Source organism: Hyposmocoma kahamanoa, unplaced genomic scaffold (assembly GCF_003589595.1).
Source record: "Hyposmocoma kahamanoa isolate Upper Pololo Valley unplaced genomic scaffold, ASM358959v1 100021, whole genome shotgun sequence".
Classification (NCBI taxonomy): domain Eukaryota; kingdom Metazoa; phylum Arthropoda; class Insecta; order Lepidoptera; family Cosmopterigidae; genus Hyposmocoma; species Hyposmocoma kahamanoa.
This window is the reverse complement of record NW_020653200.1, coordinates 18,293,299-18,305,720: the sequence shown is the minus strand read 5'-3', so window position 1 is coordinate 18,305,720 and position 12,422 is coordinate 18,293,299. Positions and strand designations below refer to the sequence as shown.

At 35.0% G+C, this 12,422-nt stretch overlaps 1 protein-coding gene across 5 annotated transcripts in view; it reads left to right on the top strand.

The window, feature by feature from the left end:
• Nucleotides 1-1,357: 1,357 nt before the first annotated feature.
• LOC113228972 (MAP7 domain-containing protein 1-like) overlaps nt 1,358-12,422 on the top strand; it is a 62,014-nt gene continuing 50,949 nt past the window's right edge. For 3 of the 5 annotated variants that reach the window (XM_026462449.1, XM_026462456.1, XM_026462432.1), the window contains exons 1-2: nt 1,360-1,508; nt 10,573-10,748. In XM_026462449.1, the coding sequence (XP_026318234.1) occupies nt 1,463-1,508; nt 10,573-10,748 (222 nt within the window). In that variant the 5' untranslated portion in view covers nt 1,360-1,462. Of the gene's footprint in view, nt 1,509-10,572; nt 10,749-12,422 lie in introns of all 5 variants that reach the window. The other 2 variants (XM_026462463.1, XM_026462441.1) reach the window with 2 other exon arrangements.

Genomic DNA, 12,422 nt, shown 5'->3' with positions numbered 1-12,422 from the left:
AATAAAAAAAGAAATTTGAGAAAATATTCAGTAGTTTTTTTTTAATTTCATTTCAAAAAAAAAAGTAATTTGGCGGACCCGTTAGATATGTAGTCGCTACAATTTACAACGGCTTTTCCAAATAAAGAAGACAGCAGACCAGTCAAGTTGGAAATGCTTGTTTTTACATAATTACTGCCTCCTCACCACCACGCTACTTGTAATAGGTACCGTCTAATAAAAGCCGCGCCTTATTTAATTTTATAGCTTCAAAAATTACTTAATTAGGCAGGATTATTTTTTGTTAACTTGAAACGTCTTTACATGACATCTCCTATATTGATATAAGCAGGTTTTGTTTTACGACATTGTAAAACTTACACTTTTTTTATAATACCAAGTGACGGGACGAACAAGTCGTAACTGGTGGTAAGTAACACGCCGAGTCATTCCGTATCTGTTGCAGTGCCACATAGAGTTTTAAATCGTAAAGATGTCAGGGGCGTTGCCACTGTGCTCGCCACCCTGAGACATAAGTTGACAAGTATGGGACTATGTGCCTGTAATTTCACTAGCATGCCTTCCGATTTGCTGCTAAGCGGCAGAAATAGATAAGGTGCCAGTACTTCCCTGGAAGAACTTTTCACAAGGAGCTCTACTGATATTTTCTACTTCCTATACAAATTGATGAAAACAATGTTGATTGAAACGATGAAAAGTTGTACATTTTGGAAGTAGTTCATCAAAAAATATTTATTTGACGATATAAATGGCGTGTTAAGAGATTTTGGTTCAAAAAAGTATAACCCTGTTTATTCCAAAATAATCACATAGGTCACATTGTTCCTTGTGAACCTTTATTTATATATAGAAAACACAATGTACTGATTAGAGATCGCTACCATTTTTTTTATTTTTTTTTTTATTTAAAAAAGGTTTGGGTCGCTGGTTGGCTTATTGTGTGAAAAAAAGAAAGGAAATATTGGTATAAGGAGTGACTGTCATCTTACTTTACTTCTTATTCAATTTATTGACAGTGGTTTCGGTTGAATAACGTACAACACTACTCAAGTGCTTTGTCATTATCTCCTTTAGTCTGTGACTGTGATCTATGGTATAATTTTTTTAAATTAGAAAAGAATAGCAAAGTCTAAAATCCATTCAGCCTTTAGTAAAAACAAATCTACTTAAATTACGTTAAATTATTTTATTTTTCTAAACACTGTTTTGAAAGAATTTATTTGTAATGTAGTATTTAATGCATAATATATTCTTCTCAAATCTATGAGGAGCCTTTCTCTATCGAGCCACCTCGAGCACAGTACGTCTCTCCAACACAATATGTTGGCAGTAAACGGAACGAAGTGTCGTCGTATAGATCGCTGGCTGGCTGGCTGTCTGGCTGAAAATAGTGAACGAAGTCCGAGTTTTCGAAATATGTTCGAATAAAAAGTGATACTGCGAATGACTGTCGTCTAGCAAGATGGGTGATGACGTGAAAGATATCACAGAAACCGCTGAATATAAAGGTATAAGTGCAATCATTGTTACAATGTTTCGTTTTAGTGTAAATTGTGATTGAAATTGTCTAACCCTAAACCGTGTCGTGGCCCCACGTCGTGGGTTCGTGCATCGCTTTCGAGAATGTCCGCAATAGGTTGTCGTCGACGCAATGCAATGTTTTGTTTTTCCTCTTTATTTGGATGTCTTTTTCACGTCGTGGTATGTTCTAAAATTAGAATAACGCGTGCCAGACGCTAACAAGCGACCGAAAATCTTAATACCTGTTATGTAGGTAGTCTTGGTTAGTTACCAATTCACTACCATAAAGATTTATGCTTTGCCCGATTACTTGCACATTCTTTGGATCTGGCACATATTTGTTTAAGTATGTTTTCGTTAGGACTTTTATCCTTGATTATGACGTAAATGCATTTAGGTGTTAGCTGAATGATGTGGACATGCTTGAGTCATAGTATGCTTTACATATGATTTACCTTTTAATGACGTACTTTATATCTTCATAGCCATAATAAGTACATTCACTACACAATGTAATGCATTTTTGTGATGATTTTTGTGTGTTATCACTACATTATAGATCTTTGTCATTGTGTTTGTAAAAGCAAGGGAGCTGTGCATTATCTCAGATGCTTATAAAATATAATCTGATATTAAATATTATATTTGCCATATAGATAAGCTAGTTGATAAGCAAATGTTTCTAAGCGAATTTGGCCATTTTGTTCATATTATGGCTTTTTTTTGCATGCATTTTATATCATCAATGTCACTGGATATGTTGTTAATGAGCACATGAATGTATCTTTCTGAATGTTGTTGTTGACTAATTCATGTTATAATTTGCAAATGTCACACACAGAAGTGTTCTAGCCATTGTTTCTGCATTAAGTCTTATTTATGCTGGTCATCATAATATTCTATTGTATGAGTGCATTTGATGTTGACAAGATTCATCTTTATCTCATACACCACTTTCACATTGTCCTCTGATGAGTTCTGTCTTAAGATTCACACCTCAGCCAGAGATGATAAAATCAACCTGGTGGTAAGAGAATCACTACACTCAATTCTGGGTGTCTTGACTCTTAAAATAAAATTAGACATGAACATTACATCAAGTGAATGGTTGCAGATTTAGGGCTACATGAGCTCTGTAACACTTTTGACGACACACTATTTAAACATTCATGACATGGTATGCTGTTACTGAAGCGTAATTTACATTGTGTTTTAATGTTTACTTATTTATTTTCAAGTCATCCAACAAATTTTTGATGCTTTTTTTATAACCATCTAATTTAGATAGTTTGATTTTTATTTTCAAACTACACTTAACTGTCTAAATTAATTTACAGTGTTTACAGTGTCTGAGAGTTATAGTCATATCATTATATTTGTTTTATAATAAATTAGTATGGTTAAAGGTAAAATGCTCTCTTTAATGAATCTCGCTCCACTGTATACAATTACTAGCTCTACTAGGAATCTGTCTACTTTGCTTTTCTTGTTTATTCATTCAAGATTCGTAACTTGGTCCTATATAAAATGTTCATTGACATTCTTGCTCCTACTCAACCTGACTTTTTCTGCTCTTAGTAATTAATTATGTCTTTGCCTAATTCAATACAACTCTGACCTCAAGCATTTCTCTTCATTTATTTAGCATTAGAAAATAAATGTCAAATTGGTTTTTTATCGAGCATAATGTAGCACCGAAATGTAAACTGATTTAATAATTGTCAAAATATTTCTGTTTCTTCACAGAAACACATTTCAAATTTGTTAATAGTTTACAAGATGTATGTAATATTTGTTTTTAATAAATGAATGAAACATCAGAACCTCACTTCATTATTTGAGATGAATGATGTCCACTATTGGACATTTGTTCGTGCATCAGGAGGAGGGAGGCCTGTTTCTGGCTGTGACTTTTGGCAATTTGAGAATCTGGCATTTTGCTAATTGGGCATTTTGCTAATCTGGCATTTTGCTAACCTGACATTCTGCCTATCTGACATTCTGTCCATTTGGCATTTTGCATCAAAACGAATAATTTGAGTTTGATTATTTGATTTTGAATATCTTTACAAGTCTAAACTCTTTGTAATGTCAAAGTTACTATCTTCAGAAGTGTAATTGTTATTAATCAATAACAATCAATATTCATCCATACTCGAGGTAATGAAAAGTACAGGTCTGTAGTACTGTATAACAGGCAAAGTGAACTATGTCGCATGTGGAGGCAGGTTATAACAATTGTTTATTGACTATAAGCAACCCTGTCAACCATTAAGACCCAACAAATAACGATTGCAAGCCTACTCACAATTCCTTTTTTGTTGCTTATGTAGAACTAGAATAAAATAATAATGCACACACTCATAGCCCCGCGCACATAGACAACCACAAAATTACACCCAAACTCACGAGAAAAATAAACGTAGGCCACACAAATATTACTTCCAGCCCAGGAATAGAACCCGGGACCTCTGCGTGACAGTCCAGGATGGTAACCGTTTGACTGCGTAGGCAAGCAGAAAATGACAATCATGAAATTGCAAAAAGGCAATTCTTGTTATAAATTTCTGAATAAAAATGTTTACAAACCCAGCTTCTTTGTTTACCTTATTTCAAATGTTAAAAAAGAATGATGTATAACTACAACTCTTTCAGGGCTCATCCAAGTCTTATCTTGCACAATTAAACTTGTCTCATTGATAATAAACAATGCTATTAAAAGAATCCAACACATAGGGCAGTTGACATAATAATAATATGTATATTGATTCAAACAGAAATTATTAATGCTCAAAATTATGAAATCTAAATCAGTATGGTACAGTGACTTCGACTAAATAATCATATAACACTGTGGTAGGCAGTATTAGGAAATGCGACCTTGTGCTCTGTTCCGTCAACTTGAAGATATCGAAAACATGAAATTTAATGTTCTATTATTTTTAATGGGTGCCTGTCAATATGGCCAAGCGAATCTGAATTTTAAGCCGTTGTAATAAAATGTTGCGTGGGCTAAGTTTGGAATTTAAGACGAAGCATTATCGTTGTTAAAGAAAGGTGACGTGAATATTGATGTTTGGGTGAGTATTCGCCCACACGGCGGTTAAGGTTGCGCGAACCGCAGGTGTCGATTGCTTTATTCAACTAACGCCTACATTATTCAGAAATTGGTATTCATATTGTATATTATTTAAAAATATATGTAATATTTTAAGGTAAATAAGGTATTTGACAAGTATTGCACCTATTTGCGACGTCCTATATTTGTGGCGCCGTTCATAGTATATAGCGAGGACTATTTTGTTATGATTGTTAATATAAAGATCGAACACACAGAAAAATTTACTTCGACCCTGTGGGATCATTTTGCTAAAAAGGATTAATATATCTGGTGTTAGTCAAGTTATGGAAAAACTGACTTTCAGCCGTTAGCCGTCCACTGCTGAACGTACTCCCCGAGAGGTTCCCCGACCAGACGGTTACCCGCCGCCCTTACCAGGTCATCCGTCCGTCTAGTAGGGGGCCGTCTCAGGTCATCCGTCCATCTAGTAGGGGGCAATCCCACTGAACGCCTTCCGGTTCGTGATCTCCATTCGAGAACCTTTCTGCCCCAACGTAGGTCAGTTCTACGAGCTATGTGCCCTACCCTCTGCCACTTCAACTTGCTAATCCTTCGCGCTATGTCGGTGTCATACTTCTACGGATTTCCTCATTTCTGATTCGATTATAGAAATAGAAATAGAAACCATTTTTTGTAACGCCACATTATTAAAAAAAAAAACACAAAAACAAAGACTAGTATAACTAAAACAGAAATAACACAAAGAACAGCGTAAAAACATTTCAACAACAAGTTGCATAATACTATACTGACATTCGTGCGGCTGTGGCGTGTACAAAAGGATCCCATTCAGCTAAAGTCACAACCAAGGCTAGGTTGTGACGCTGGTTTTCAATGGGCCCAAGCCGAGTGAGTGAGAGTGACGGACGTATGCGTCCCGGAACAGATAATAAAATAAAATAAACTACGTAAATAGATTACGTAGAGAAATGCCGAGCATAGCTTGCTCCGTAGCTCGTTGAGTGACTTTGAGCTTTTTTATGAGGCCCATAGTAAGTGACCGTCTCAGAGCCGTAGGTCACCGCTGGCAACACGCACTGATCGAAGACTTGTCTTCAAGCAGTGCGTGAGTCTTCGATCAGTGCGTGTTGAACTGACTTTACCTAATTCATATTTCACTTGTTTATGCAAGTTGATTCTTGCAATAAAAATATTAGCACACTCCATGAGCAAAAATTTGATAATAGTGATGCTCCTATAAAACTACACGAGACGCATCGCTGTTTTCGGCAATCTATCAAATGATAAAATATTGGGCAATGCGACTGACCTAATATCGGCATAAACGTTAGACGCATTCCATCTCTTTTATCTGTTAAATTGATTGTGGTCATATCTAGTGTAAGTAATTTACAACACAATTCTCTGCTAAAGAAATGCCTCTAGTTGATACCGAATTCAATACCGAAAACTTTTCGTAATATTTTCCAGATCGCTCATCAATCATATTCTGGCTTTACAAACGAATAACAATGATACAGTCGAATAACAATGTAAAAAGGCAAGTGTACAGACAGATATCAAATGGTAATGTAAAACGTGTTGCACGTGTACACTTTAAAGAACATTTCCATAGACGGATAAATTGTTAAAAAAGAAGAAACATGTTTTCCATGTCTTGGATGGGATAGGTATATAACAATCAACTCAGTAAATTTATTTTGAGCTGTCCCAAATATCCGTGCTTATTTTGATACGCATGGATATTTTGTTGCGTAAATGAAAAATATTTTAAAAATGGGTATTAGTTTAATAAATTATTTATTAGCCATGTTGATCTTTTTTTCTTATTGAATCTTTTGCCATCTTCATTTAGAATTCCTCTTTCATAAAAAAAATCTTGTCTTATAACATGCTTGCCTAAATGTCGTTTGATTGTTTCTCTCGTTTGATGGTTTCTTATTTATCAAAGTTCGGTCGTTCAAGTACATTCAAAGAATTTTGTGAAAACAAGTGAAAATGTGATGTGGCTTTGTCGGGTGAATAGTTGCGATGGATGAAGTAAGACATCCGAACCTAACTGCAATACTTTTTGACGGCTTTGTAAAGATACACGCCTTTACAAAGCCTTTACAAAGTGGCTTGGCATTATCACGATAAATATGACGCCTTTACGTTACACAAGTTCTGGGCGTTTTTATGAATTATTAACTTATCTTTTCCACCTATTTTAAAATATGCGCCAAAGTATTATTTTTAAAGTAAAAATATTTTTATTAAAGTTACCTAATAGCAAAAACCGCACCGCACTTATGATTAATCCATTATTACAAATTTTAATGCAATTCTGCTTTCACGAAACAGTTTCAGATAATGCTCGTTTCGTTTAGCTACCTCAGGTTTAGACAGCGGCGGTACATTTTGTAAAGAAATGATCACCTACATTTTCACGGAGAATTATTTTGGTGAGATTGTGAGTCGTCGGATATGGCTCGAATTTACACATGGCTCGAATTTACACAAGGTGTGTTCTAGAATATTTCAACTATCCGAACCAGGCGTTCAGAGGACGCCGCCGCACCGTCTTCTCATAACGAGCTTGAGCTATTTCACTTCTAATACCTATTTATAATCGTTACGGCTTTTAAGTGTAAATCAATGCTGTAAAATTACAGTTAATAAATAACACATTTGTAGCCGTTGCAAACTCCCTGCCGAGATTGCTTAATTCAAAAACGAATATGCATTACTTTAGTTTGTTTTGTACTCATTGACTTTAATGTTTGTACTATTCTGTTTGCATGGCATTCCTTTAGAATGACGTTTCATTATTTACTAACTATGCCAGGACAGTGAATACGCTATTGATTTTAATGGTTAATGAATTGAATACATTCAAACGATTCGCCGGTTATTGATTAAAGATTTTCATTTAAATAACGCCGCGTGGTTTGTTAGTGAGGGTGTAGGTACGTGTTGGGGAATTATTTGGGTCCAAACTTCACTAATAAGGGCGCAAACATAGTATATCAAGTGATCTGAACTTGACAAGTAGGTGTCGATGTATTAGGTGGTGAATCAATACACAATGTGTGTTAAGTATTCTAACTTACGAACACTTACTTATATTTATTTTAATAATATTAATTTTATGTATATCAAACTTGAAACTGAAGGGCGTAGCAGTTTCTAGGGGCAGACTAATCATAGTTTTTAATCTCATTAATATTATACTATTAATTTTATGATATACAAGAATGAATTACAAAATATTCTTCTAATGAGCAAAAACATTTATTTAGCTGAAATTTATAAAAGAAACATTACGTATTGTTTATTTTTTAATGATCGTCTCATTTTTAGAATTTTTTATTGCCATCGAATTTGCGCTATGTATGTTTGGGCGGTTGTGTAATTTTAGTTTTGATCCTGTCTTGCGACAGCTAAATTATTTTTAAATCCCAAATTATAAAAGTTAATTTAAGTGTGAATAAGATTTATTGATGTGGTCAGCAACTTTGCGTACTTTTGATATTGGCCAATATCAGTACATACTTTTGTAGGATTAATTATGTCATGATTATCAGTACTGTTTCCCCAGAGTATAATACTGTACTTGAGGTGCGGTAGGGGCAGAGGTGTAGTAACCGGCAAGTGCATTTGTGGTTTTTAAAAACTTTTTCAAAGCATGACACGAATTTTGACAATCTCTTTTTGACGCTTGCTTTCCAATTGACATTAGAATCTATAATGAATTCTGCCCAAGTAAACGTATCTACGTACCTATTCTACTTTTAAAGAATTGCATAAAAAATGTATATTTAAAGGTTTCCATTGAAACGGCCTAAATTGCATAATTTTTGTTTTTGGAAAACTAATTTCTAAGTTCAGTTTCTGGTCGACTGACCAGAAACTGAACCAATTTCTAAGATTAACAAATAATGTATTTAAGTCTTAGTGTAGTTTTAAGCTGTTTGTGCAAGAAGTCAATAACGATATATCATCTGCAAACAAAACAGCTTTCTTTAAGTATTTTAGGAAGGTCATTAATTTAGATTAAAAACAGCAGATAAGTAGTTACACTTCCCTGGTTGATCGAGTTTTGCATTTGACATGCAAATCAGATCGGGTTCTTAGGTTTTCGCGATTGTTACACATGAAACTACTTTTCCGGATTTAAATCGCGTATATTTGTTTTTTCAAGCCCGAAACGTTGGTTTGTTTGAAAAAAGAAAACAAAAATAGGCGATTTAAATTCGGAAAAATAGTTTCGTTTCCTATATACAAGTCAGATATAACGCGAGTTTTCTCGCCTGTTAGATGATTAAAATTTTGCATTTCAACGCATTGTTCTCTGCTTCGTACATATAATTGGAACCATTTTTGTGTGATACCGCTTACGTCAATTCCGTACAGTATTTCAAATAATATTTTGTATGCTTTCGACATATCGAACAAGACACAGAATCGCATATTATTTATCGTTCAGTATATTTATACATACTTTTAAGTCGCCAATGTAGTCGACCGGTTTTTTTTTTATGGAATCGGTATTGAGATTCATCAAGGATGTTACATTTTTTTTATTACACCAAGTGACGGGACGAATACGTCGTGGGCCTGGTGGTAAGCAACACGCCTGTCCATAACACCCACTCTAAGCCTTAAAACGCAAATATCTGAGGGGCACTGCCACTGGGACCGACATCCTGAGACGTTAGTTGACAAGTCCCACGTGCCTGTAATTTCACCAACATCCTAACCCGTCAAAACCGGAACTCATATTACTGCTGATACAGAAATAGGTAAGGTAGCGGTACTTCCCTGGGCCAAATCTTTTCCAAATTTTCTCATCTGTTCCAAAACTCCGTTTATTCTTTTATTATTATTTATATAGATTATAGAGTTTTTTTATAATTATTTTGACTTCTCCCAGTTGAACCGAGTGGTAGTATATAGTACTTGGGGTAAGGTGAAGCATAGGTCCCGATAAAAAATATATTTGCGACTTGTTTAGGATCAGATGTAAAATTATTGTGGATCGTTAATGAATGTTTGTATTGTATTTCGACTCATCCGTAGAACAAAGATCTATGTGCAAGACTACTTGTTCTCAGGACATAGTACATTTCGTTCGTTCTTCTTCGCTGGAGATGTCATATCGACTGTTGCTCGATTTTATATTACCGAAATGAAATAAGACATATAAATTTTCAAAACACCTTTACACTAGGCCTTAATTTGAATAAGGAAATTATTCTCGTAACGCACTTATTCTCTTTTCGCGATATAATCACATAGAACTCTGTTCTTCGGATGAGTCGATTTTATTTGTGCGTTCTTTTATTAGTTTTCACATTGATTTCTATGCGTTTTCAAAATTCTGTATATTAAAATATGAAATTATTTAACTGTATGTTCATACTAACAACCCTTTTACACAATCTAGAAATAAGAGTTCAATATAAATTGGCAATTATTTTGAATCATCGACTTTTTTCGAAAATGACTTATACTTTCACTCACATGCTATACTCCAATAAATATTTTCCGCCTGAATGTACCGGCAATAAATTTGCAGTTTAGAAATCAACCGACCGAAATTGTCTCTCACAGTCTTGCAACAGTCTTCAATCTACATCAAAATATTTTATTGTAGTACAGAGAGAAAGGCCAGTCGTTATTATTTTAATATTGGTAATAATACCCACGTAAAGTTGACAAGCATAGCTTTTAATCGTGATTGTAGTATAAAGTGAAATTGTTCACATAATGTCACTATCATACATAGTGAGAACTATTAAGCCTATTTCAGAAATGCAGATATTTCTTAGAGTTGAATTGTTTTTCTCCCTTAAAACAATATAATTTAACCCTTGAAGGCAAATATTCGTTATTTAAGCAATTATTATTTTTTAACCATGCGGATGTTTCATACGTCATTAAATTGTTAGTTGCGTGTGGGGTATACACATTTTCGATATTTGCAGAAAACCTTGACAGGGCGAGACTGGCGCGGGAACGACGTGAAGCAGAACAGAGGAAAAGGCTCGACGAACTGCGTGCCCACGCGGCGGCTGCGCAGGCGCAGAGGGAAAAGAGAGACGAAGAACGCCGTAGAAGGCAAGCAGAACAACGTGCCAGAGACGATGACAGAAGACAACAGGTCAGTATGATTTTACTCTTACAACTGATCTTGCTCGTACAAAATATATATGCCAGAAAACGTGTATTGTAAGTCTAGAAATCGTTCTAATGTATGAAACTGGATTTGAAGGACAAGCAACAGTTGTTTGCTGAAAATAAATTGGTTCTTTACGGAGCATCCGAACTTAACTATCACATTACTCAGTCTCGACTACAATTTAATTAGCTTATTTACAAAAAAAAACTGTTTTAATTACTATAGCAAATACGTTGAAAACAATATACCTCCTAAGATCAGTATAAATCACACTTAAACTAGTGACTTTTCAACAAATCGTGGTATTTACAAAATGCAATTGCATTTTGTCGGATTCGAGCTTGGGTATAAACAAACAATAGACTTAGTTCCGTTTAGCGTACATACTTGCTACTTTCTATATCCCGAGAAAATACACTTGCGTGGAAAGTGAACAGAGTATTGGAAAAGCGTTTCTTGAATGCGAAAACATTATTATACTACAGTAAAAATAACAACTTACAAACCACAGGTGGATATTAATTACGTATTAATCCTAATATAATGCGTTAATATTTGTTAACACCGAGGTCAAGGTTCATGCAATCTCGAATGGAATGTTTGCTAGTTTATTTATGGATTATTGGGACTACATTGTACAAGTAAAAGTTCCACTTCTGTGTGTCTGTCCGTGAATCAGTACTTAAACTGGCGTTTATAGAATTGCTATTTTAGTGAGTGTGAAATGACATCTCTGAGTTGCATACTCTCTGTGGCGCAAAATATCCACTTCGATTGTATGAAGGCAATAAAAAGGCATTGGTGGAGCATAATAAATACCAGATACCTACTTGGCCATAAAACATGCTAATTGATGAATGTAATCTAGAAGGTCTAATTGAACGTGTCGGCTGCCGACAATATGCAGTATTAGATAAATAATATCGTATTTTAACGCACACGTTATGAATTGATGCACTCCTATTGTGCGACTACATTTCAGAACCATGTCACCAATTACGTTTTGTTACGTTATCGATTTCCTATGTACTGAAATAAACGTACACTTCAGTCAGCATACTTCAGTTCAGTACATTGCAATTTTTTTTAACACACACATTCATAGCCTAGGGAAACCCTGTGTCGCGGGTGCCATGAACACACATAGACAACCACAAATTACATCCAAACTCACAAGAGAAATAATGTAGGCCATACAAATATTTCTCCCGGTCCGGAAATCGAACCCGAGACCTCTGCGTGGCAGCATGGTAACCGATCGGCCACCGACGCAGTTAATAGTTATTATACTAGTACTTCTGTTAGTTTACCTGTAAAAGTATTCGAGGGCGTCGCGTGCGTTCACATAATGTCGAATATAATTCAACGAAATTTTATCATACCTGTTTTCTCTATTCAGTAGTAAGGTATTTTCCACACTGTGTATAACAACTTCTCTCGTCAACATTACAGATATTTTATTTATTCATACTATATATTTGCCGTATATTTCTCTAAGGTGACGTTAGTGTTGCATAACTCGTCCTTGTCGGTGAGATGATGTCATTATTGCACTAGTGTTCTCACATACCTCCGCACCTGGATCGTTTTGAACCGAGATTTTACAAATATGGTTTTAATGTCTTCTTTATCACTGGTGTCTGACTAACTCTTTCA